This window comes from Chenopodium album, chromosome 4 (genome assembly GCF_948465745.1).
Source record: "Chenopodium album chromosome 4, dcCheAlbu1.1, whole genome shotgun sequence".
NCBI classification, from domain to species: Eukaryota; Viridiplantae; Streptophyta; class Magnoliopsida; order Caryophyllales; family Amaranthaceae; genus Chenopodium; species Chenopodium album.
The window spans coordinates 1,409,901-1,437,426 of NC_137837.1; the positions used below are offsets into that span (position 1 = coordinate 1,409,901).

Below are 27,526 nucleotides of genomic sequence, written 5' to 3' on the forward strand. Positions count from 1 at the left end.
AGTTGTTTGGTTTAAGTTGTTTGGTTTAAGCCGAATGTATTCTCATACTTGAGTGATAATATGAATTATTATGAATCTTTGAGGGGGAAGTGGGTATGAGATTTCAAGGGAATGGGGTGTGGAATTAGTATTCCCTAGATATGAGATTTCATACTTAAATAGCCAACCCATTTCCAAGAAGTTCACCAAACAACACCTAGCTTTTAGGGTAGTTTTGTTATTTGGATAGTTCTTTTCATAATTAGTTTCACTTAAGCATTTTTATCCCCATTTTTAAAAATAAAATAAAAATAAATAATCTTACATTTATTCTTCAAACAGCGCTTCATTCCCCTTCCCGGTCTCGATTTTTTAGTATAAGTTTATCTTCCTTCTCTTTTTCCCAATTCAATTTCATACATGAATATAATCTCTATTCCCTCCTTCCTATTACAAATTACAGGTAAGTTTGAATTTTATTTCTCTTCCTTTTTTTCCTTCCCCAATTATGAATTTGTGAAGTAAGGTAAATTTTGATTACTTTACTTGTGAAGTATTTGGGTTGAATCATTGTTTTTTTTTTTTTAGTAACAATTTCACAAACAATAAGGCATGGTTCTATGATCATGATTATTTATTTTTATATACTTGATTATTTGCAAAATTTTATCAAACATATACTTATAAGAAGGATGATTATTTAACCATCGAATCCAATCATCAACCATGTTATAAATATGAAAATAAATGTATATTATTGCATGCAAATCACAAGATCTAATTAACTTTAAAAAATAAAAAAGGACAACTTAAATATCAAATATATATTATCACTAAGAATAATTAAAGTAGCTACCCGGTGCAACGTCCAGGATATACACTAGTTATATAATAAAATAAAAGGCACTTAACCAACAAGTTTAACCCCTACATGGCTAAATTTTACTCTAGTTATTTCCGGAAATGGTCTTTTTAATAGGTAATTTTTGAAATAAAAAAATCTAGTCAAAAAATTCTATCATAAATACATTTCTTAAAACACATTTCATAGAAGAACTATATTTGGAGGTGAGGCTAGTGAGCAATAGATATCAATTATTAACCCTAATATTCCTCTATGATAATTATAAAGATGATATGATAATATTCTTCTAATATTTCTAACATGAACTGAGCTGAAATGAATATTTTATGAATGAGAAAGGGAAATTAGGAGCTGAACTGAACTGAACTGATTAGAGCTAAACTGTACTGAAATTAAGTAAATGTGAACAGGCCCTAAGTCTTAAGAGTGCCAAATCAACCTATACAACTCTTCAAAGATTATTGTAATAATGTAATTTGGAGTATTTGGAAATACAAGAATATGAATTAATTAAGGTCTTAAGAGTTTTAAATCAAGCTATACACACTGCTTTATATATATCAATCACTAGTCCCCATATCTAGAAAATTATTCCTGATTTGACTTTTTTGTCACACAATCGTCATCCAAACAGGAATAACTTTTAGAAATGAAGAAATTATACAACAATAAAATGATATACTCTAAAAAGAAATTGGTTGAACAAAAAATTAAATGAAAGGAATTCAAGTGACTTAATGCCCAACATTTACCTATGATTACAGTAAAGTTCATCCCATCCTAAGGGTTTTCAGTCATTGCTATGAAAAATCTGTTCAACTTTGAAGAAGAATCTCTTTCACTGGATCTTGTGGCAGTATTGTGATAGGCGTAGAATCAATATTAAGCTCGGACTGAGAGAACAGAATGATGATCTGCATGGTGACTATAACAAGTAGCAGAAACACAGCCGATACTATTACTCCTTGCCAAGTTGAGAAGAGGCTGGTCCATAACAAGAATCCGAAAGCACCCATACTAACTAAACACGACCAAACAATCATCACCTGTTCGTAAACAAAGCAGATCAATCATGCATACACCAAAAGAGTGAGTATAGTAATCAGTACGTTTTGAGATAGATGTTGCAAGCCAACAATTTTAATGCCTTACAGTTAATGACTGCTTTGGTCGACCAAGATCTTGAATTTCCTCATTGCCAAAACTGCCGCCTGAAAAGTACTTGTCCAAAAATGCATCCTGGTGGTGGAGTTCAAAGGACACAGGATTCACATCAAGCAGCCTCACAAGGATCAACTGAGGATATACTAGTTCTCTTTTCTTGTTTGGAAAATTTCTTGATAAGAATGATCTAAGTTTATTTTTTGTTTCAATGCAAATTCACAAGTATATTTGCAACAACTTAAATAAAGTGTTTACATTATTATTCTAAGGTGCTGCTAATTTTATAGGTTCTAAGTTCTAACTATAGCTCTTAGTCTTCTCACCTTGGCCACAAACAAGTTTGTGCACCACTGTGCAATATCATCGCTTGTTTCAGGCAATTCATGCATCAAATGCCGCTTAACTTGCACTTTTACCTGCAACATAGAGTAGCTATCACATCAGCATCAAGAAAGTCTCAAAAGGCACTAATAACTCATCATAGCAAACAAAAGAAAGAAAATGGGGAATACCAAAATCAGCAATTTTTATTATATTAGCTAGATTTATTTTACTATGCTTCTCTTACTATAATGACAGATCGACTGCTACTTACCACAGAAGATTTGCCCTTTAATAAAGTTAGCAATGAAGGTGGGGAATTATCTCTTGCTACAGTGAAGGTAACATCATATACTGCTGGAACAAATGAGCGCAAATGTTTTACAGCCAGAATTAGACCCTGAAAACACCCAGATGGATACATCATACATCAGTATACATCATTAGAAGGTAGTTCAAACCACATAGATAGTCCAGATAACAGCTAGAATAAGACTCTGAAATCAACCAGACGGAAGGTTATACTCTCTAGAACAAGCAACAAGAGTAAATTAGGCAATAGGCACGTACACATACACGCATGCACTCACACACAAGATAGGGAAATTAATAAAAAGAAAGAGCAAGCTTAAGAAAATCGGTAAAAATAGAGAAACCTTTGTACGAGGAAGCAAAACGTTTCTGGGAACAGCTAATCCTTTTGAAATAGCAAACTGCTGAGCATCTAGAAGTTTTGGGTGTGTGAAGCGAGTTCCTTCAACAAATAGACCCAACCAAAAGGGAAAAGGAAAATCCTTTAATTTCTCGTAGCCTGACTGTGTGATTTATACCATCAAATAGTTATTTTACAACAAGAAACAACTCAACCAATAAATAATAAAGATGCTCTTGAAGTACCTTTAGGATGCTTTGATCTTCAGTCCATTTCCTTTTGACAAAGATATATTCAGAAAACCACATTGACCAACCAATAACCTGCATTTGGTGCACGAAATTATTCATTTAAAATGTAAAGGAACACCCTGTATACCTTGACTGTCACCCTGTGATAAATTGCACAGTACAAAAGGGTCTACTGGTATGGAATCATCATAAATCAGTTTGCAAGGAACTAATGAACTGCATAATCATACATAAAATACTCTGACTATGATTAGTTAGCAACGATCATCATTAGCAATATCAACTTCTCAAGAGATTTATTTGGTTAGTCAAATGTTTCTTTTAACATTCAGTTTAGACTTCAGAGTAACATATAGATCATCAAAAATGAACTTATACATCAGTTGCATAAATATTGATCTGCTGTCGGAGAAACACAGTAGTCTCATCCATAGAAACTCACTGGAAGTTAAAAAACTCAGGCATGAAAATTTCTAATTCTAGTTTACAGCTTGCAAGGAATTTCACCCATATTACATCGGAATACCAATTTCTCACAACAGTTGAAGCAGTAGAAACTCACCGGAAGATACTTTAAGACATCCTTCATGATAGCCATAGTACAACCAAGGCAACCTGCTCTCTGTTATAGAGCAAACAAACAGCTGTTAATGACTGAAAATTGAACATTTGGATGATGATCAAATGATAATTATATAAAATAAAATAAAAAATAAAAAAAATAAAAATAAAAAAAATAAAAAAAGCCATTCTGATATAAATGTGCAAGTTTTTTTTAATTATAATTCCAAAATTGAGTTATTATGGCAAACTAGCCGTAGCTAGTGCAGTATACCTTTTTGGTGCAGTATATCTAATAACATCACACAATTTTATCAGCATACAGGCATTCAGCACTGAGGTACTAGACAAATGTAATGCAACAAAAGAGTTATAAATACAAAATGAGTGCTGCATTCATAGAGTTATAGTAGTTCTAGGAACTAGAATAAAGTTTTTGAAGAGCACCTGAGCTAAAACCCATCCAATAAGCCAATCAATGTCACTTCTGTGGTTGGAGATAAGAAGAGCATGTTCTTTACCTGTAAAAGGTGTCATTAAGTTGAAAAAAAAAGGAATACATTATAAAATAACCCAAATCTGGAAGCGATATTAACATTGCCTGTGCAAGAAAAAAGAGGTACAAGAAATAGGATACAGAAAATTGACCCATTTAGATACTTCAGAAGAAACAGAACAGTTATGAAGTACGACTTATATAAAGTAGTTCTTAGAGCTAATGTGTCTCTCACCCATCAGATTAAATGTCTCAGAATCAGTGTGCAGCTCCACCTATAACAAGCCAAATTTTTAACAAAGGAAAAACAAAAACAGAGAGTGTAATTGTGTAAATGTGTCTTATAGCAAACTGTCAATGTCGAATTCAAACCTTCACACCAGCCCACCAATCAAAGAGCCAAACAGCCTCCAACCATAGCAGTTCTGTTACTACTTTGTTAAATCTCCGATACATATTCTTTGACAGGGGTCGAACTAAGACATAAAGAATAGCCTGAAAACACAAGAAAAACAAAGTAAGTGTTTAAGATATGCATATCAGTCAATGAAAATCATCACCAACACACAATAACAATTATACAGCAACTTATTACAGAAATAATGACATAATCCTGTTTTAAGACAAACAACATGATATTTTTGTGTTAATATTATTTCGTGGCCTTGGATCATACTACACCGCATCATGACACAAAATTGTCACATCCCAGTTCACTTAACACGAGAAAGTCTAAATCCAATTGTTCACCCACCTCTATGGCAAAGAGCATAACATAAATGGATTATATATCAACCATGTCCTATTCTCCTAGCAACAAGTATTACAAGTTAACAAGAATCCCATTATTGATCCCACTTTCTCTAGAATTGAAGATTCTAATGTACATTGTAATTTGGGGGTCAATACTGAGACTTGTTCCCAAAAACCCTAGTCCTATAAAGTATAAACAACCTTCAACCATTACACATTCACCATTTCATTCCAACTTCTATTCAATTGTAGCCTAGACAAATTGAACATATGAACTACTTCCCTTTTTTATCAAACATATTTACATATACATTTAAATGCTAAACTTAGTGTAAATTACACTAATATACCCACAATGCATGTTATATAATAATCCATCAGATGATTAATATATTAGCCTAATCAAACTTCAATTCAAAGATAATATATTCTAGGCTAGCAATTTTACCCAGCACTAATTTAAAACCCCATCAAACAATTTTATTCAGCAAAACCAAAATTAAACTCACTATTGAAGAAAAACCCATCAGAATTCAGAAGTATATTCAACAATCAATTTGACTATAAATAAATAAATAAATAACAACAAATTATAAACTTCAACAGTAAATGAAGTGGGGTTTAGTGTATTTACCTGAATGAGATTAATAATGAGGCCTGAAAGAAGGAAAACTAATCCCACAGGAATAATTACAAAAATAACAGGTATTTCCATTACTTGATTGACACCTTAAATTTAATTTTCCAGCTTAAAAATAAATTAGATTGTTAAATTAAATGAAGAAAAATAATTAGGGAGAAAATGATCTGAAGAGAAAATTGGGAGACCAATCTAAAAGTTCAAATGCTGGGAATAACATAGTTTGTAATTTTGTATGCACATGACGTGTGAGCAACAACCCAGAATGATTAATTAACTTATTAAGTACTCTAATTTTTTTTGAAAAGTATTAAGTACTCTAATTAGCAGCATAATAAAATAGTCATAAGCATCTTATTTTGGAGTTGACTCATGTCTTGAAAATGATATGACTTCAGGTATTGGGCTCTATGAGTACACCTTGTGGGCTTGTATGAGTTGTATCTATTGATGGTTGTTGGCCGTGTCGATTGAGCTAGTGTGAATTTAGGTTAGTTAGGCCTAACTCATAAACTATGAGTTGTATGTGTTGAAATTTACAAAAGGATAATCCAAGTCTATGTGTCAGTATGCTGATTAAATAAGACAATGATAATTTTTCTAATGTCAACACAAAATGTCACTTACAAAGGCTAAAATTAGATGGAAATTAGTTTCATGGCTACAACTAATTAAAGATCCCTCGTGTTGGTTTTACCAAGTATCGATATGAAATTTGGATTGAAGAGTTGCCGAAGCTAATACGAAATTTATAAAAATCATAACTTTTGCGATTGAAGGTTTATTTTATATGAGCATGTAATGGTTTTTATTTTGGTGTAATTTTTAATGATATCAGCGTGTATTGTACGGAATCTAAGCTAGTACAAATTCATTCATACGTGAGGCAAAACCAATTAAATGTTAACAATTGTACATTTTTTTTTTTGACGGGAACAATTGTACTTACTACCTCCGTTACATATTATGTGTAACAATTAGACATTTTTCCTCTATATTTTATTTTAAATCGTAGCACATAACCTGTAAGGCTGTAACGGAGATAGTAATTATATTAGTAGCGGGTTTTACATTTTCTAATGTCAAATAACCGGCAATCGCTAACACGGTAACACCCATTAGTATTACACAAGAATTCTGCCGCTCTACTTGTACAGTTCTACTCAAACAAACGAAACGAAAAGAAAAGAAGGTTAGGAAAGTTGAGAAGTGCGAAGACAAACAACAACAATGGCAGCTCCTCACCCTCAACCGCACCATCATCAACCACAAACCCTAGAAGAAGTTCGAACTCTTTGGATTGGTGACCTTCAAATTTGGGTTGATGAATCCTATCTTCACAGTTGCTTTGCCCAAACTGGAGAGGTATCATCTCTCTCTTTCTTTTTTCTTTTTTTTTGATTGAGTTCTAAATTTTTCATTTGTGATGCTCCTTTTATGATTTTTGAGGTGGGGTTTTGTGGGTTTTCTGATTTTGGTTGTTAATTATAATTGAAACACTATTTCTGGAAGCAGAAATCCATTAATTTTGTCGGGTATGTAGCTGTTTAATTGATGCGTTGGTTATATATTAATTAATGAATTAATTGTGAATATTTTAAAGTTTGAATTTGGCTTTGTCTATTATTTACTGAAGAAATTGTGAATAAAGTTCGATTTTTCAAAGAGTAATAGCAAAAATTAAGCTACTTTGAATGAGCCTTGTTTCTTTGAGCTAAATCCAGGTTTTCTAAGAATGTAGTTTGAATTTGTGATATGTAGTGCTTAGTTTAGTCTATTTGAGACTTCCTCTTCAATGCTCTTGTATGATCCTACTGTTAGTCAAATAATCACATTGGGAGTTGGAAAGATGTTCGGATATTAGGTTTTGGAGGTCCGGGAGGCGGTTGGTGGGGACTGACTGGCTGAGGGCCTGATATGTGGGTGCCATTAGGGGGCAGGGTTTGGTTTCAGGTTGTACAAAGATTATCATGGTAAAATAAGCTGTGGAATATGTACATTATATGCCTTTTATTGTCATAACATATATCACCATCTAGTGAGGCGGTTAGGCCTCTCCAGTTTTCTCATTTTTCCCCCTGTAACAATAAGAAAATGGCGTGTCACTAATTTAAAGTTTTGAGCACATTATCATATCGACAAGTAATGCAGCTCACTTTAAAAAAAAAAACAACTAGTGGTGGAAACTTAGAATACTTGGTGTAAAAGTTCACATATAGGAGTTAGAAACTTAGAATACTTGGAGAGTGTAGAAAATTGCTTTGTGGATATTCTGTTTAAAGACATACAAGAATGCTCCCGAGGATCTCAAGTAATTCACTTTCAGAAGACATGGATTGAGTAGCCTGGCTAAGACTAGTTTAACTTGATTTTAATTTCTTTGTTCATGGGAAGGGGCTCCCTCCCTCTTGAATCATTGATAGTTTCTATGACGAGTTAGGAGAAAAGCAGTGTACGTTTTGGCCTCTCCTGACCGTGCCTCTGTGAAATTGATACAGAGTGTGGTTGTTGTTTTTACTGTTATTGTTATTGGTAATGTTGATGTCGTAGTAAAATGTTGTGAATTATCTTTGTAGGTTATTTCTGTGAAAGTCATACGTAACAAGCTTACTGGCCATCCAGAGGGGTATGGATTTGTTGAATTTATTTCACATGCAGCTGCTGAACGTGTTTTACAATCATATAATGGAACTCCCATGCCAGGAACTGAGCAGCCTTTCAGATTAAATTGGGCATCTTTTGGAATTGGAGAAAGAAGACCTGATGCAGGTCCTGAGCATTCTATCTTTGTGGGTGATTTAGCCCCTGATGTTTCAGATTATTTGTTGCAAGAGACATTTAGGGCTCACTATCCTTCAGTTAGGGGAGCAAAGGTTGTAACTGATCCTAGCACTGGTCGTTCAAAGGGATACGGGTTTGTTAAATTTGCAGATGAAACAGAGAGAAACAGAGCCATGACTGAAATGAATGGTCAATATTGTTTGTCAAGGCCCATGCGTATTAGTGCTGCCACTCCTAAAAAGTCACCAGGGATTCAGCAGCAGTATTCTGTAGCAAAAGGTACCCTATTTTCAGGCATATAGCATATCAATACTTATTTTCAAGTCTTCTCAGGACATTTTTGCATCTAGAACTTTTCCTCTGCGAGTTTGATTATGCAGCATGTTGTAATAGATTAACTAGCTGGAATTGTAATTTAATTGAGATTAAGGAAATTAAAGGCTGAAAGCTTGAGTACTTGATTTACTGATGGTTGAATTACAAAAGGATAGGCATAACTTGAGGTTATGAATCTCACAGTTGCTTGAGGCTACAAGTCTCTCATGTGTTTTCTCTAATTTCTGGATAAATCCTACCAACAGCTAAACTACACTACTTATACTCAAGAGTTAGATAATACATGTGACAATGATTAACTAAAATGGAAACCCACAACATTGATGATTAAAGGCAGCTTCTAACTTTCCCTCACTTCTCTTTAATTAACCTTGTCCTGTTGCTCATTGTTGCTTCTCACAATTGACCCCTGCTGCCTTTGTGTTGCTCTGTTTTGCGCGCCTGCTATACACCAAAATGGGTGGCTGGCTTGGTTCCCTGGGTTCACTGGCCTTGTTGACTCGCTCCATTACACATGAATTCAACTTTTTGTTACTGTGACAGCCTTATATCCTGCTCCAACATACGTAGTGCCGCCAATCCAACCAGTACAACCATTGCCAGTAGAAAATGATCCTAACAATACTACGGTAAGTGGGATTCAGAGATTGACCATGTGTAATTTTGACTTTTTAAAATTTCTTATTAGCTTTTACATGTACTTTTTTTTTTTCCCTTTTTTCTGCAGATATATGTCGGCAATTTGGACCCAAATGTGACAGAAGAAGAGCTTAGACAGCATTGCTTGCAGTTTGGAGAAATTGGCTATGTCAAGATCCCAGCTAGTAAGGGATGTGGCTTTGTGCAGTTTGCAACTAGGTAGGTGTATGTAGCTTTCTGAAGCTGGAATCTTGTTCTGGAGTGCCAACATTGCAGGATTTTATTATAGATATACTGTCTATTTCTCTGCTTTTCTAGCCTCTTCTGAATTGGATTCTTCTTTAAAATTACCTGAAGACTTGACTTTGTTTCGATTATATGTTATCTTTCTCTTTTAACTAATAACTTAGCACTGAAATATATGGTGCTGTTTGCAGGGCATCTGCTGAAGAAGCTATGCAGAAGCTGCAAGGAACTGTGATCGGTCAGCAAGTAGTGCGTGTTTCATGGGGCAAGAGCCCTACTGCTAAGCAGGTAATGTTTACCTGGAAAATTTAAGTCCTCTGTGTATATTGCATCCTTTTGGAGTAATTTGCTTTCAGCTTTGTTTTTAAGCTGATACTTGACTCTAAATTATCTATAGGACGCTGCTGCATGGGGTCAGCAAGTGGATCCAAGTCAGTGGGGTGCATATTATGGCTATGGGCAAGGTTATGATGCTTATGCATATGGTGCTGTTCAGGACCCATCCCTATATGCTTACAATGCATATGCTGGGTATGCTCAATATCCTCAACAGGTGTGGTTTTTATCCCTAAGTTCTTGATACAGTTGTTTGCTTGTTTCTGTCATACTGGAAATGGAATTGAGCCTTTGCCTCAACTTTTCCGTAACATACCATGATACAAACTTCTCATGGTTGGGTAGGGTCTGGGGATGATATATGAATGCTGTTTCTGATGAATTTTGCATAGGACTGAAAGGAGAACATCCTTTAGCAAGAAGGGAAAAGATGGGAATACTGGCGACTTAATTAAAAAACTGGCATGAATGTGTGAACAAATGATATAAACCATTTAGTCTGAATAACATCAATAATAATTTGAACTTGCTAGATGACTGGTGAGCTGATACGGTTTTTTAACTTCTGAAGCTTTAATTAAAGCACTAAATTAAGATTTAGTTATAATGCTTGAAGCTTGGATGTTGGACTTAGCAATATGCAGAGTCTTTCTGCTATAAATTTCTTTTTTGTTGGGTGCTGGGGATGGGAAGAGAGTGTTTATGCCTAGGACACATGACCCTGTGATGTAGCACAGAGGTTGAAATTTAGTAGATAGCTAAAAATGTCAGTCTTGTGTCTTTTATTGCTCGGGTATTCATCTTTACCAGTTGTGGTGTTGATTACAGCCTGAAGGTGTTCAAGACATGGCTGCTGCAGCCAGTGTTGTTCCAGGAATGGAGCAGAGGGAGGATCTCTTTGATCCCCTGGCTACACCAGATGTTGATCGGTACTCCCAACTTCTTTTCCGCTGTATTTTCATCTGAAAAATTTTCATTGCAAATTCTGATACTAGCATTATTTATTAATTATTTCTCATCCTACTCCATCCAGGCTCAATGCAGCTTATCTTTCTGTCCATGGAAGTGCAATTCTGGGCCGTCCAATGTGGTCAACAACCTCTTCACTTGCAAGACAGGCTTCAGTAAATGGACCCCAGTAGTTACGTCATTTTCGACTGTTTTCAGTTTTCATCAGTCTAGTCATGCAAGCTCCATCATTAGCAGCTAGTTTTTCAGATGCTGCTGCATAAGATCAGTAGATTCAGTAACAATACATAAATATGTTGTGGCAGTCTTCTAGTGATTAAATTTTTGCCGTTGTATTATACGTAATATATCCAAAGGCATTTACTTTATAATGATCTCTTTTGAGCTAATTGTATGATCTGTTGGTGCTGGTTACAATGGTAGCTATGAAGCAGCTTTGCAGGCTATTCCTTCTCACATTTTCTAGGACTAAGGTTGGAGGCCACTAGATTCAGTAGATTGAGGGCGTTGTCAATCGTATTCCTAGGAAGTGGGACACTCGGCTAGCTAAGGATAACATGAAAGTAGCTAATTTGTACGAGTATTAATCTAAGCTTATCAGAATTTAGTATACTATACACTACATACTTTTATACCATGAATTCAAGATATTGAACCTCAACTCAGCAATAGCAGAAAAAATTTAAGCAGGTTCATTCTACTACATGCTATAAACACTTATCAAATAGTCTAAGATTATACTACTCTGTATACCAACATATACGACTCTTCTATAGACACTTCTCAACATCAGCAGCCTCATTTTTCTACTACAGTTATCAACTAACAAAGATGATCATAACTCCAAAATTTACACCAAAGGTGGTAAGGTTTCTCTAGACATGACATATGCAACACTTCCAAGTATCCCCAGTTACAGCGCGCTTCCACAAGACCACAGCCATGATTTGATTTCAAGTAGAAGAATGCAGTCATTGTACCTGCTTCTCCAATACAGTAGTTGCTTTACCAGCAAGAGCAGCCATCAAAGACGACAAACTCATAGTTGGATTTGGCATTTCTCCAAGCGCTTCACAACAGACTGTTGCATGGTTTCGGATTCCCTCAGAGAGTTCAGTCAAGTTCATCCTGCCCATGGCATCAACAATCTTGGCTTTATGGATCATCGACGACAATTCTTCACTGCTTCTCTCTTTGCTCAACTTTGCCAAGACAGTAATTACGACAAATGCAACTCTATGTAAAGTCGTGTATTTAGACCTCAAAAAGATGCTTAGAGTAGAGAAAACACCATCATCCCAAATCCTTGATAGATACGCGTCTATAATAGCTTCTGTAATCATTTTTGCTGGTACATCAACCTCGGTTTCCAGATTAAAAATGCACATCACATACCACATTGCACGTTGCAGGATTTCCTGCAGCTCAACTTCTTCTGAATCAAACTTCTTAGTGAAACCAACGACATCAAACTTGGATTTTAGCATGTATTCCTTGAGAATTTTCAGCACCAAATATACCTCTTCCTTTGTATACTTGTGGTTGTAATAAACACAGAGCATAACTAGAATCCCTGCGAAAGCTTGATGAGGTTCAAGGTTATGACTGAGTTTATCAATGTTTCCGGATTCCAGGGCTTCTTTATAAGACGCAAGAACAGTCGAAGCTCCAATTTTCTGAAATAATTCATCAACAGAGATCCAATTTTCTGTAATAAAAAAATCAAAAATAAATAAGAAATAATTAATTTCACATTCCTTTCTATAAAATTCTTTACAAATATATTTACTATTCCGTATATAATTATATATTTATATACACGTATAATGATTGTTGTGTCCCGTGTGGTCGTGTCTAAATCATCGAACCGGACACTTGGATCTTATCATACATTTTTTCCCGATTTCATCTAATATAGTTGTAGTATAACACGAATTGCATATACAAGTATAATGACTAACATATTAATATGCTTGTATCAAAAATGACTAACAAGTAATTAGTGTGATTGTACGACTAACAAGTAACAATATATTCATAGTAACATCAAAATTTGCTTATATCATATAATGTTCTTATTATACGACTAACATACTTCAAACGGAGTATATTAAAAATAATTATTGTCTTGATAACAAAATCGATCATAAATCTTTTCTTTTCCTTGATTAAGAACCCTAATTTTTACTTAGAAACAAGTAGATTATAAGCTAGTAACCTGAAATCAATTGAATAATAACATCATTCATGAATTTTGTGATCTCCTCAAGAACTAACACTAGGTTATTTAATTTAAATCTTGATATTATTAGTTAATCGTAAAAACTGGAAATGAAATTCTGAAAGCATCAGAAAATTAAACTTACGATCAGCGTCATTTTCTTCGATTAAACTTTTTTCAGCGAGGAATTCATTGAATACATGATCGATTTCATCATAATATTCAAAATCAATCTCAGTAATCTGCTGCTCCGCCATTTTAGGTGGTGAGATATTCTTCTTCTCCTTCGCTTCTTCTGGTGAGATTTTGGTCTTCTCCTGTGTTTCTTGAGAAGAATCGTGATGCTCCTCTGTTTTCTGATGATCCGCCATTTCTGTTTCTTGAGTCTTCTCCTCCGTTTTAGCGAATTTAGCTGGTCTATTCTCCTCCATTGTTGGTTAGCTGATTTAGAGAGAGAAGTTGAGTGTATTTGAGTTGCTGATTTTAGAGAGAGAAGCTGAAGAGAGAGAAAGAGGGGTTGAGAAATGAGGAGGAATAACAAACTCTGAGTATTTGATTCGATTTTGAATAAAATAAGAGAGAGTTAGCGCGCGTCTTTGAAATAGGTTAGTCTGCATAGCACTTTTTTTTTATACATATAATTTCTCTCTCCTATGAAATGCTCGTATAGTTCATATTATAATTTGTGAGTAAAAAAATCACTGAATTCGGTATGATTTTTAACGTATAATTTTCCTAAAATTTTGTGCAATACGCAATACATAGTATTACGAGAATTAAAAAAAAAATGGATGGAACATAAATTACGAAATACATACATTGTATTTATTAAAGATTACTATAAAAATATATATAGTAATTAAATTAAAATATCTTAATTTGATTAAATATTTAATATTACTATATAAAAATTTATATTTTAATTATATAAAAATATTCAACTTTCTCACGAGCTTTCGAGTCAAATAACAAGTTGTCCATCTAACAACTCGACGCATTAAGTCATTAATGCTTCAAAGGCGATTTTGAGCCCGTGTCGAATTTTTGTTAATTTTATGTAATTTATAATGTAACTTTATGTGATAATGTTGATTTTATGTAATTTATATGAAAATTAAATTAATAACCAAATTATAAATATGGTATTTCCTTTGTCAGTGATTAGAATGTAAAAAGATAACTTTTTTTGCTTTATTAAATAATTCAAATACTAAATAATTAAACTATTCAAATACTAAATCACCAGTTGTAATTTTTTTTTTATGCACATAAAATTAAACTATTCAAATCTCAATCGTTAAGCGATTGATTTTTTAATTTTAATTCCAAACTTAAATAGTAATATTTTTTTCCGTTAGTCAAAATAAAGATGTTCAAATTGAAAGAATATGTGCCGGTATAAATCTCATTCGTCAATTTTTCTTAAAATTAAAAAATTTAATGATTTAAATCCGATTATTACTGGTGTTGTTTTTTACCGGCAAAAAAAAAATAAAAAAATTAGGATTGTATATGTTATTATTTCCTTATTCCTTCAATAAATAAACAAAAAGATACGGAGAACGGATTTGCATTTTTCTGATTTTTTTTTTTTTTTTTTTTTTTTTTTTTGCTATAATCTCTTATTATAAGGAGTATATATGTTGGATGCACAATAAGAATATATATTTTGCCATGTTCTATCGTTCCTAAGAATATATAGCCTTCAAGCTTTTGCCTTGCAATTTCAGATCGATATTTTTTACGCTACATAACCTTCTTTTATTGAGGTATGCTTTGTTTTTTTTTTTGTGTTTTGTTTTTTAATCATCGGAATATGTATAATCCATGGTTTACTTTCAAACTACATTTTATCTAATTTTATCTCTCTTTAATTTAATCAAATCCTCTGTGTAGCTAATTTAGGGTTCTTGGACTATTGAATTATATACTAATACTTTATACATACTGATATTAAATTAAAACAAAAAAAATTGCTTATAATTATCGAATTGTTTGCAAATTTTCAACACTAATTTTATGTTGCTAATTAGTTGCTAATTAGTTTTTATGTTTTTCATTAATGAGGCAGTTGTATTCTCGAATATGGATTCGCCAAGGGATGATTATATCCCAAGCTGTTTTTCGATCATTTTCGGAGCTTTAAAATGTAATTCTTTTCTTCTTGATAAAGCCAAAGCAATTCTTGCTGAAAGGAATTTGAAGGACTATGGATTTTATAAAAAGGTTGTTACCTCAGAAGACTTGTACAACTTTTCAAAGAGAAGGAGAAAAAACGATGATGTTAATGAGGTTAAGTTATCAATCAATAATAATAATAGTAATGTGGATAGAATTAGTGATTTGCCTGATGATGCATTGTTGTACTTGCTATCTTTTGTGGATATGAAATCTGCTGGGAGAACTAGCCTTGTTTCCAAAAGGTGGAGATATGTTTGGACTAATTTAGTTCATCTTGATTTCGAACACCCTAATTTTCATTTGATCCGCTGCCCTTTTCCCAGACCATTTGATTATGAAAGAGATAGATATTGTAAATGGGTTAATCAGGTTATGACTGGGAATCGTGCCTCGCATTTAAGCACCTTCAGAATTCATTTTCCTCTTAATGGACGACGACGATGGAATACTGCTCATATTGATAAGTGGATAGCTATGGCCTTAAGCAAAAATGTAAGCAACTTGGAGTTGAACTTGTCACATGATACGGGATTTTGTATTACGAATAAGTATACTTACATAATTCGACAGGATGTTCTCTCCAATAATAATGGAATTACTACCCTCAAAACTATTCACTTGGAAGCATTAGTAGTCGAGGGAGATGTGGTTGAACATGTTTTGTCAAACTGTCTTAATCTTGATCGTCTAACCGTCAAGAATTGTGAATTTTACTTGTGTGGATCGGTATGGACTTTTCCTAAAACACAAGTTGTTGTTGCCTCCTCTAAGCTGAAACACTTAGAGTTATATGGTTGTGCCAACATTAAATCAATTCAGATTTCAGCTCCAAATCTTACTTGGTTTAAATTCATGGGTGTTGATACAAAAATACAATATACTAGTGTTCCGGCACTTGTAAATGTAACCTTTGAGGGTGGATATTGGTATCACGAGCACAAATTGAACGTCTTTTCAAAATTTTCTAATCAGCTTGTGCAACTCTCTCTTTCCTGGTCTCTACAGGTTAGTCGTCGGATGCTTAACTCTTTTTAATTACTATGTGTCAAAATGAATTACTTATATATTATATGGTATTATTGTCTCTTATTTTTAACATTCAATTGGATTTGGGTTGTTCCAATGTTGTACGCAGGAAAAATCTCTTCCAACTAAGTTTCCGAGTTTTCCTAATGTTAAGCAATTGGAGATATATGTAATGCTTTCAGACAATGGAAAAGACAATCTTCTTGCTTTGATCCCTTTCATTAAGGCATGTCCAGTATTGCACACCTTAAAATTGAAGGTAAAATTTTTGTTTTGACCTTACAAATAAAATAAATGTGTAAGATATCATGTAATGGTGGTTGGTCTATCTATCATTTGATGTTGTTTTGTAGCTTCTTCCCATTTATGGAATATCATGGCCGGCGAAGTTTGTACAAAGTGATGTTGAAATTGAAACAATACGTGCCCATAAGCACCTTTCTGTTGTAGAGTTTGCTCGTTTTTCAGGAACTGAATCAGAGGCGAATCTAGCACTTTTTCTGGCCGAGCATGCTCCCATGCTTAACAAGTTCATTTTTGATCCTCATCAGCCTCAAGTCGGTGGAAATACACACATGCATGTGGAGTTTGCAAATATGATTTTGTATGAACATATCAGCCTATGGAGAAGAAAAGCAGAGGATCTTGCAAAACGAATTCGAGGAGGTGTTGATGTGGTGATTCTATAATAAATAGGATTGTTTTCATTTGAAATTGGACAATCATATTGTTTTAGGATTGAAAATTAAGATTTCAGAATTTATGTTTATTGTGAGAAGGCAAATTTTGTTACGACAAAGTATATACTTTTATCAGTTGTATTATTTATACCAAGAATTCAAGATATTGCACCTCAACTAAGCAATAACAGAGAGAATGTTAACAGGCTTATTCTACTACATACTAAAGATAGTTATCAGCTAACATAGTCTAAGTTTATACTATACCATCTCTAACTCTTACTAAGACGCTTATCAAAAGCTTTTAGCTAGCCTCATTATTCTACTACATACTATAGACAGTTATCAAGTAACAAAGACGAACATAGCTCTAAAACTTGTACCAAAGGTAAGGTTTCTCTACAGGTATATATGTAACTCTTCCATATATGATCCCCAGCTAAAGTCTCCACGTTCAACCACGATTTGATTTCGAGTAAAATAATGCAGTCATTGTACCTGCTTCTCCAATTCAGTTGCTTTACCAGAAGCAGAATCAGCAGCAATCAAAGACACACTCTCAGATGGATCTGACATGTCTGCTAGCACTTTAGCACAGAGTACTGCACGCTTTTCGACTTCAACGATTTTGGAAACGGCTTCAACGATCTTGGTTTTGTGGATCACCATCAACAGTTTTTGGTTGCTTTCCTGTTTACAAATCTTTGCCAAGGCAGTAACTACGACGAAGGCAACCCTTAGTACACTCACGTTTGGAAACCTCAAAAAGTTGTATAGAGTAGAGAAAACTTCTTCACCCCAAAGCTGTGATTCATAAGCATCTACAATTGTATCTGCCACCATGTCCACTGGTTTATCAACATCAGCTGCCTGATCAAAAATGAACATCACATGCCACATTCCGCGTTGCAAGGTCGGCTGAAAATTCTTTAATAAGCCATAGTTATCATATTTTTCAGTGAAACCACAGACATCAAGCTCCGATTCTATCACATATTTATAGAGATTTCTTGTAAGACATTTAATTCTGTCTTTTTACACTTCCTGTAGCATTGCATGCATAAAATCACTAATATCCCTGAGAACTCTCCATGTGTTTCGAGCGCACGACCGAGTTTTTCAATGTTCTTCGATCGGAGAGCTTTTGTGTAAGCAGTATAAACATCAAGAGCGTCCAAATTCATAAAAAAGTGATCAGCAACGGCCCAACTCTCTGTTAAAAATTTATAAATAAATAAATCAGAAATAAATAGCTCATATTTCTATACAAAAAATTCAATAGAAATATATACTGTAGTTATATATATAAAATGATGATTCATGATTGCATATAACAGATTAAAACATAGAGTATATGATTTGTAACTAAGTTTGCAATATGATTTTAACCTTACACGAAATATAGCATCTCAGCTCTCAAGATAACAACCTTTACATATAAAAAATTAATTACGATCTGATTTCTTCATAGTCAATTAATTAATTGATAAAAAATAACATCAACCGTTGATCAATCTCTCTATTTTCTCAAGAAAACTCTTAAATATTATAATCCTGAAACTATTAATCGCTAATGGAAAATTACGAATAATGCAACTAGTACAAATATGAAATATAGCACAACACAAAATATAGTCGTAAATTGAGTGACACACCATAATTTCATCAATTGAATCCAATCAAGAATTTTCTGTTTTCCTCAAGAACTAACACTAGGTTATTTATTCAATTCGATCCTAGCTCTCAACATAACAACAATTCATCAATGCTTACCCGTGCAAAAAAAATTGAGTACTGTTAAATTAATTACGATATGATTTCATCAACTGAATATATAGTCGTAAATTGAGTAATCCTCAAGAATTATAAAATTAACACAACATAATTTCATCAACTGAATTTGACATAATTCAATACCGAATTTACTGTTATTTATACAATTTAGATTAACTGGAAAAGAAATTTAGAAAATCGTTTGAAAACATACGATCAGCATTCGTCTCAATTGCCGGCCATTTTTCCAAGAGAAATTTATCAAATGCTTCATCATAATCACGGAATTCAATCTGATCTTCCGCCATTGGAGCTTTTCCTTGAGAAGAATCAGCCTCCTCTGTTTTCTGATCAACCGCCATTTCAGCTTTTTCGTCGGAGATTATCTTCTTATCCTCCATTACAGCGTTTTCTTCAGAGGTTTCCTGTTTCTTCACTGTTTCTTGAGTAATTGTCGAATTCTCCTCCGTTTTCGCAACTTTTTCTGGTCTGTTTTCCTCCATTGCGGATTAACTGGTTTTAGAGAGAGAGGTTGAGTTGCTGGTTTTAGAGAGAGAAGTTGAGCGACTTTGATTAACTGATTTTAGAGAGAAGTGAGAGGATTTGAGTTGATTTTAGAGAGAGAAGTTGAAGGTGAGAGAGAATGAAGTAGAATATTTAATATTTATAGAGAGATATGGAGGCATAACAAATTGTAACGAACTCTGTTTTCATTTACTCCAAATTAGTTTGAAATCTTTAACAACTTAGACAGAGAGAGAATGAGCGCGCGTCTTTTAAATTTTCAGGAGTTTTTTGTTTTGTCCACATTATTTTGGGCTTTTGCATAATTATGTTCTGAGTGAGACAAGGGGTGTGCTTATGATGCTAGTCGACTAGTCGGGTCGTGTATGGGTATGTATGTAGTAGCTCAATTTTACTCGTTAAAGTTTCGAGTCAAAGTTTAATCGAGTTAATTTTTATCTTGGTTGACTAAGTCAATCTTAGATAGTCATGTAGCTTATAATTTATCACGTCTAAGTAAAAGTGTAGGAGTCCTTAAAAAGTGTATAATGCCTTCTCTTTTTATTTGTCCTGTGAGTAATACATATATGATGATACGAGTATATATAAACTACACATTTATTAATTATTACTAAAAAAATTGTATTTAAATTAAAAAAAACTATTTGAGTTTCACACAAGGTAACTTATAAACATTTCTAACGGACTCAAGCCTATAGCTTTTTTTAATTAGGTCAAACATTAAAAAGCTACCCATATTTCAAAATCTACGCTCTTGTAGTTTTATCTCTACATCGAATATACCTTACTACTAACACGTCCCAAGACCCAACATCAAATCTTGTAAACGAGGCCCTTGAATTGGGAGTTCAATTCAAAGCTTTCTAGATTGTCCATAAATTTGATTTTATTCACTTTCCAGGTAAATCCTCATATTTTTCAGTTGATACACATCAGATAATAATGTACTAGCTTACCACATAGTAATTAGCAATCCTGATCAACAGTAGCGCATACAAAAGTATAATCACTAATAATTGGAATTATCTGACATATCATGAATCTTTCAAAAGTGGTACACCGCATTCATTATTTTAGGTACAACAAAGCAATGCAATGCAACATTATACTTGAGCAAAAAAACAATGAATAACAGAAACTATATACTACATACTTTTATACCATTATAATGCAAGATATTGAATCCAGCAACATTAAGAATGTTAAGCAGGCTATATATGACTCTATATATGACTCTTACAGTCTTACTATATATGACTCTTACAGTCTTACTACATTAGACATGATTTAGACAATTATCAAATAGTCATACTATACCAACATCTATATATGACTCTTACAGTCTTACTATAGACACTACTAAACATCAGCTAGCCTCAATTTTCTACCTCAGTTATGAACATCAACTAACATAGATGCTCATAACTCCAAAATTTATACCAAAAAGCAAAGTTTCTATACACTTAACACTTCCAAGTATCCACAGCTATAGCACCCAAGGACAGTTTCCACAACGAACCATTTCCATGTACTATAAATTTCGAGTAAAATTATGACGAACTCTCTGATGGCAACGGCATTGCTTCAAGGGCCTTAGCACATCGTTGAATAGTTAACCGGTATTCGTTCATCTCCTTCACAGTTTCAACAATTCTGCTTTTTATAGAGCACCGCTGTCAAATCTGGTCTGGCTCTATATGTGCAAAGCTTGGCGAATGCAGTTACAAAGGTCAATCCCACAGCCTTCAAAGTCTTGTCTGGACACCTCAAAAAACGATATAGAGTCTCGAATGCTTCATCTCCCCATACTTGTGCATCATAAGCATCTAGAATAGCTTCTGCAACAATGTTAACAGGTTCATTATCTTTCCCTGCCTTCACAAAAATGCACATCACTAGTAACAAACCACGCTGCAAGGTAGTCAGTGCAGTAAAACTCTCCTCTAACTCATACTTCTTGACAAATCCAACCACATCGATTGATCCATTCTCTATCAAGTATTCCTTGAGAATTGTCAGCACCACTTGTTTACTCTTTTCCTTCTTGTGGTAATGTAGACAGAATATCATCAGAATCCCTGCGAAAGGTCGATGAGGTTCGAGCACATGACGGAGAACTTCACTGTTTCCGGACTCAAGTGCTTGCCTAAAACACTGGTAAACAGACAGCTCTATACTAATAGTGTTCTCAAAAAAATCTTCAGCCCTGCACGCCACTATTCAAAAATCAAAATTGCATGTTATTTTCTTAGAGAAATAAGCTATAGAAGAAATTGCATGTTATGTGATGTATTACGTATAACATATGACTTCTTTATTGATATCAATTGATGAATAATACGAATTAACATCAATTAATCACTCCTAATTTTTTTTCCTCAATAAAACTAGTTAAAATTTAATTTGTAGTATTATTAATTGTTAAAGCTAGAATTTAATACAGTAACAAATTGGAAAATTGACTAGTACACAAACACAATTAAGGCAATAAAAATAATCATGAAACAGTAAATTTCAGAGATCACAATTTAGTTGCTTATATCAAACTAACACCGATTTAACTAACAATCTCACAATTTCATATATTCAAATAAAATAATTAAATCATAAGTTATGATTTATTCAAGTAATAAATTCAACTTAATCAATAAAAATCTTTGAATCAAACACATTCAGACGAACCCTAGGATGTTTAATCAAATATATAAACCATCAAAGAAAAACTGAAAAATAAATGAGTAAGGGTTACAAAACTTACTAATATCATCCAATTCTTTCTGGTCCGATTCTACAGTTGGATCCGCGACGAATTCTTCGATTAAATCGTCGAAGTTGTTATCTACTTCAAGATTCTCTTTCTCTGCCGCTGGAGTGGCTTCTTCTGAAGAGATTGCCATATCCATTTCTTGAGAGGTTGTCTGGTTCTTCTTCTCGGTTTCTTCCATTTTAGTGACTTTATCAGGTCTTCTGTCCTCCATGGGAGCATCGATCTTCCTCTTCTGCGACATTTTAGCAGCATCTTCTGGAGAAATCATCTTCTCCTCTGCTTTTCCAGAGTTAGCCTCATTTCTCTCTGTTTTTTGAGGAGAAATCATCTTCTCCTCTGCTTTTCCAGAGTTAGCCTCATTTCTCTCTGTTTTTTGAGGAGAAATCGTTTCCGTTTCAGCCACTTGAGCTGTAATTAAATTAAACGTTATGAATTTTTTGTTTGTTCCAATTAGATAAACAATCAAAAAAATAAATCCAGTAAGTGATTAGAAAACTACTCAATTTTTCCTCGTCCGATTCCGTGAGTAATTCTTGGAGTAAATCGGTGAACTCGGCAAGCTTCTCTTCCTCTATCACAGGAGCTTCTTCTTGAGAGATTACCTCCATTTCAGCGACTTCTAGAGAAGTTTTCATCTCTGTTTCTTGAGAAATTTCCAGTGTATCTTGAGAAATTGCAGAATTCTTGTCTGTTTCGGTGGATGTAGCTGGTATATTCTCGAATTTCTCCTCCATTGTTGCCGATGTTAGAGAGAAGTTGAAGAGAGAGAGAGAGAGAGAGAGAGAGAGAGAGAGGTGTTTAGAGAGAGAGAGTGGTGTTTGGAGAATAACAGATTTTTGAGAGAGAAGTTGAATAGAGTATTTTATAGAGAGGAAAGGAGAAATAACAAACTCAGTTGTTATTATTCCAAGTTTTTGAAAAACAATAAGAGTTAGCGCGCGTCTTTGAAATTGGAATTAGCAATTGGGCATTATTTGCCTATTTGGGCATGGCTTCTTAAATTTATTCCGTATTAGTTAGGGCGTGCTATAAAAAAAAGTTAGGGTGTGCTCGCTTAATATGCTTATGATGCTCGAGTTCGTGTTTGGGTAACTAGCTCGACTAGACGACTTGACATGTTATTATTTCTAGTTGTCTTTTTTAATTTCAAATAATTTATTAATTAAATTTAAATTTAATTGAGTTGATCTCCTTGTACTTTGTTCCACCTTACATCCTTTTTATTTTTCCGGTAATTTCTTTGTAGGGCCATATAGACACGTGTTGCTTTGTTATTGGCCAAAAAATAAAAAATTAATAAAAAATTAAAAAACAAAAAATAAAAATTATAAAAAAATAAAAAAAAACCTAAAACTACCACAGCCACCCCAGCTTCACCCACCGCGCCACCACCGCCGTCCCCAAACCCACCCCCTGCCGGCGTCCGGCATCCCAGAGAATCGTCCGGCGCCGGCGACCCCACCCCCACCACCCTTTCCTCCACCTACGTACCCCACCCCTTCCCTTTCCCCATTTTCGTTTCCCGACCCACCACCCCGAAACCACCATAAACGCCCCCTCCCCCGGAAAACGCCCCTCCTCCCCTTCCTCCTCCCCCGAAAACGCCCTCCCTCTCCTATCCCCCTCCCTTAATCCATTCCCTAACACCCCAAACGAAACCCTAAAACCCGTTTAGGGTGGTTTCGGGGTTGTGGGTCGGGAAACAAAAATGGGGAAGGGGTGGGGTGCGTAGGTGGAGGAAAGGGTGGTGGGGTCGCCGGCGCCGGGCATTCTCTGGGACGCCGGACGCCGGAAGGGGGTGGGTTAGGGGACGGCGGTGGTGGCTCGGTGGGTGGGGCTGGGGTGGCTGGGGTAGTTTTAGGTTTTTAATTTTAAAATTTTTTTTTTAATTTTTTTTAAACAAATAAAATAGTGACACGTGTCACTGTGGACCACATTTAACGGAATTTTTTAACGGAAACCGTTAAGTGGTGGTAATACCAATTTTTTGGAAATTTGTATAGTGTTAATACCCTTTTTTTTTTTTTTTTGAGGTGTTAAAAACCATTTTCGTGTTTTTAGCAGGTGTTAAAATCTAAAATAACCTAATGTTTATATTGTTTTCCAAGATAATATTATTTTCCTTCAAATAAACAAAAATTTACATTATTTGATTTATTTTCTAAAAGTTAATTAGGTATTTTCCTTATGACTTTTGCCATACCCTCAATATTATATACTACGTATATTCTGATTGCTCAATAATTAATATATAGACTTCAAGCTTTTGCCTTGCAAATTCAGATCGATTCTATTCACGCTACACCCTTCTTTTGAGGTATGGTTTTTTTTTTTTTATTCATTGGATCGGAATTTGTATAATCTAGGGTTTACTTTCACATTAGTACAATACCATTAATTTGGGTCGTAATTGAACTATATACTAATACTATGTGTTTCGGGTGAAAACAATGGGGCCTTGCCGAAGGCCCGTTGAAGTGGTGAAGATTGGATTCGGTCCAAGGGATGTTGGGCCGAAGGTTTCCTGCACAGCAAACACACGTAAACTAGCCTCGGGGGTGTTGCCGAGGAAGGCCCCTCCGATGCTAAAGTCAGTACAATGTGTAGAGAGAGAAAGCTATGCAAGAGAATTAATTGCTTGAGGCTTTGCGTGTTGTATACAAATGAATGAATTGAAGGCTTTTATACCTTAGCACATGTGGAGAATGTGGGCCGGGGCCCAATTGACATGTCTGGTGGACTGACCTTGACTTTAGCACAATTGGAGAGTTGAACCTTGACCTGGGGCTTTTAATTGGATCATTTAATGACTAGGCCCAATTGGACTAAATTGGACCCAAACAACTTGCCCCCCAGACCCTATTTGGAAGGATGACGGGTCGGGTTTGATTCCAATAAAAAATGGAGGGAAGTGAATGATTTAATTAAATCAAAAGATTTGAATTTTTAAACAGTTATTAATGAAATAACTGTAATTTGGATAATTAACAGGAAGTGGAGTGGATAGTGGGCGGTTAATCAAGAGAGAGAGTGTTTAACGGTTAATTAAGGAGGCATTTAAGAGAAATTTGAACTTTTCGACCTTTGGGATTCTCCTTCCTGGAATTATAAGGTCCGATTCGCATTTCACCCTCATTTCTTCACCAACTTACACTCAAATTCTCGCGCAAACCCACCTTCGCTCTGAATCTCCAGCGTACCTTTTTCGAATCCAAGTTCGAGACTCAAATCCACCGCTTCCACCGATTTGACCGGCGTATTCCGTCCAATTTGAAGGTAATTTTCTCCGAGTTTTTTCGATTTTCTTACCCTTTTTTTTTTTGGGGAAATTCTTCTTCTCCCTTCTTTCCTTCTCTGAATTCGATTATGGCTCGAGAAAGGAGGCGTCAGTCGGGTCGACGGGGTCAGGCTAGGGATCCCCGTGACCGCGCCGACGTTTGGAACGGGGAACGAGCCGGTGAAGACCCGGAAAGAGGGATTCCGGCAGTTCCTTTGAACGCCGCGCCACCTCAGCGAGACGCCGAGGGCGGCGAGGCGGAGCAACCTGAGCAGAGAGAACAGGCCGGGCAGGCTGAGGATTTGCCCCCTGTGCTCTGGGACCTGCTTCCTGGGCATGCTGAATGGCAGGACGCCGAGGCCCAGGAAGCCATGGTGAGAAATACTCCCTACTCATGGTGGGTTCGGCATGCCGAAACCTACCGATTCGCCGAGCAAGTTGAGTTGCACTACGGCATTTTTGAAGAGGATGGGCATTGGTGCCGAATGCCCTCGCCGACTGACAGGATTCACCGTCCCCCTCCTGGGTATGTAGGGGTGTACACTCGGCAATTGCAATACGGGCTTCGGTTTCCTTTGGATCCCTTTGTCAGGGACATTTTAATAAAGTACAGGATCTCCCTGTGCCAATTAACACCCGTTAGCATTCGGCGGGTGATGACTTATCTCTGGGTGTGTCGGTTTTTTGCTTTTGAACCGAATTTGCACTGCTTCCGAAAGATGCATTAGCTAGTGCAGAACCTCCAGAGCGTGTATGGCCAACACGGGTCTTCGGGCTGGTGGCGAATAGAGAGTCGCCCCCAATATCTGACAATGTGGCCGAACGACTCCTCGGATAAGGATTGGAGGGGTCAATGGGTCTGGGTGAGAGTTCCCGCTGATCCGGAGCATCCATACTTTTTCGGAGCTCCCCGATACCTCTCCAGGCCTGATCCGAACATGCAAGACTTGGGTCCTGAGGACCCTGATGCCACTAGCCACCCGAGTTACGAGCAAATGAGCTTCTTCGGGAAGCAGAATAACCCCGGGGGAGTTGGCCGAATGAAAACTCTCCCGGCCAGATGGCTTCCGGATAACCATTACATCTTCCAAGAGAAGATGTTGGCAGTTGTCGGCCTCAGCCGAAAGTACAGGGGTGGTAAGTATGTTCGGCTGGGGCCGAGGACTTTAACTTAATCAACTTTGATTTGCCTTTGATGCTTATTCCCTTAGTCTAACCTTCGTCTGTTCCTTTCAGAGCTGAGCGAAGCTACCTCGGGAATTGATTATAACCGGCTCGGGGTGAACGCTGAAAGGGTCATTCTAGACCGGGCTCCGGCAATCACAGCTCCGAAGAACCGTCCGCTGCATCTGCACGAAACGGGTCTTCAGATTGAAGCCGCTGCCGAATACACCAAGCAGAAGCCTTGGTGGGAGAAGCGAGATCCCCTTCGGCCTTTACTACCTGAGGAAGCACAGGCTGCTCAAACAGCAGCTGACGTGTCCCGAGTAATCAACTCCTTAGAAGGAGGTGTTGGGACGTCTGGTGCTGCTGGGAGGGATATCCCTATTCCTGGAGTTCAGCCGAGGGTTCCAGTAAGTTCCTGGCTTGCTTGGGGTTTTTTTTTTTTTTTACTCATCCTTTGCTGCCCCCCCTTTCTGCAGTCTGAGGAAGGGAGCGGAAGGAGAGAAGGAAAGGCGCCTGCTCCTTCTGAAGATCCATCTTCGTCAGAATCTGAAGAAATGGACGAGCAGCCCTTAGCAAAGAGAAGGAGGAGGTTGGCCGTGCTGGGGCCTCGGCAGTTTCAGATGGGGATGAGGCCTACTGGGGGCATCCTCATACGGGAGCCTGATGAAGGTAGACGCTCGCCGAGGGCTCCCCCTCCGCCGGAAGCTCCGCGTCCTCAAACCCCCCCTCCACCTCCCGAAACTCAAGAGATGGAGGTGGACCAAAAAACTCCTGATCCGAAGGGGGGGGTTCAGGGACACCCTTCTGAAGAATCTGAGAAGCCGGTTGCTGAAGGCTTCTCAGATGATATTGATAGGGAGGTTGACACTTTTCTTCGTCAACCTGATCTGGGGGAGGAAGCAGAGAAGGTCGTTGCTGCT

General features: G+C 36.0%; 3 protein-coding genes across 3 annotated transcripts; 2 read left to right on the forward strand and 1 right to left on the reverse strand.

The window, feature by feature from the left end:
• Positions 1-1,659: 1,659 nt before the first annotated feature.
• Positions 1,660-5,757, reverse strand: LOC145626273 (1-acyl-sn-glycerol-3-phosphate acyltransferase PLS1-like). The gene is made up of 11 exons (XM_081678704.1): positions 5,677-5,757; positions 4,662-4,784; positions 4,525-4,564; positions 4,241-4,314; positions 3,795-3,854; positions 3,227-3,304; positions 2,986-3,144; positions 2,604-2,729; positions 2,332-2,424; positions 1,997-2,083; positions 1,660-1,890 (listed from the first exon to the last, which is right to left on the reverse strand). The coding sequence occupies exons 1-11, from the start codon at positions 5,755-5,757 to the stop codon at positions 1,660-1,662; spliced, it is 1,152 nt and encodes a 383-aa protein (XP_081534830.1).
• Positions 5,758-6,819: 1,062 nt separating this feature from the next.
• LOC145626257 (polyadenylate-binding protein RBP47B'-like) lies at positions 6,820-11,363 on the forward strand. The gene is made up of 8 exons (XM_081678691.1): positions 6,820-7,047; positions 8,259-8,742; positions 9,343-9,428; positions 9,527-9,657; positions 9,876-9,972; positions 10,082-10,237; positions 10,849-10,949; positions 11,054-11,363. Exons 1-8 carry the CDS (start codon positions 6,913-6,915, stop codon positions 11,160-11,162), a joined length of 1,299 nt encoding a protein of 432 aa, XP_081534817.1. The 5' UTR covers positions 6,820-6,912; the 3' UTR covers positions 11,163-11,363.
• Positions 11,364-15,295: 3,932 nt separating this feature from the next.
• LOC145626368 (putative F-box/FBD/LRR-repeat protein At4g13965) lies at positions 15,296-17,346 on the forward strand. The gene is made up of 4 exons (XM_081678789.1): positions 15,296-16,396; positions 16,527-16,676; positions 16,771-17,094; positions 17,197-17,346. The coding sequence occupies exons 1-4, from the start codon at positions 15,296-15,298 to the stop codon at positions 17,344-17,346; spliced, it is 1,725 nt and encodes a 574-aa protein (XP_081534915.1).
• Positions 17,347-27,526: the final 10,180 nt, after the last annotated feature.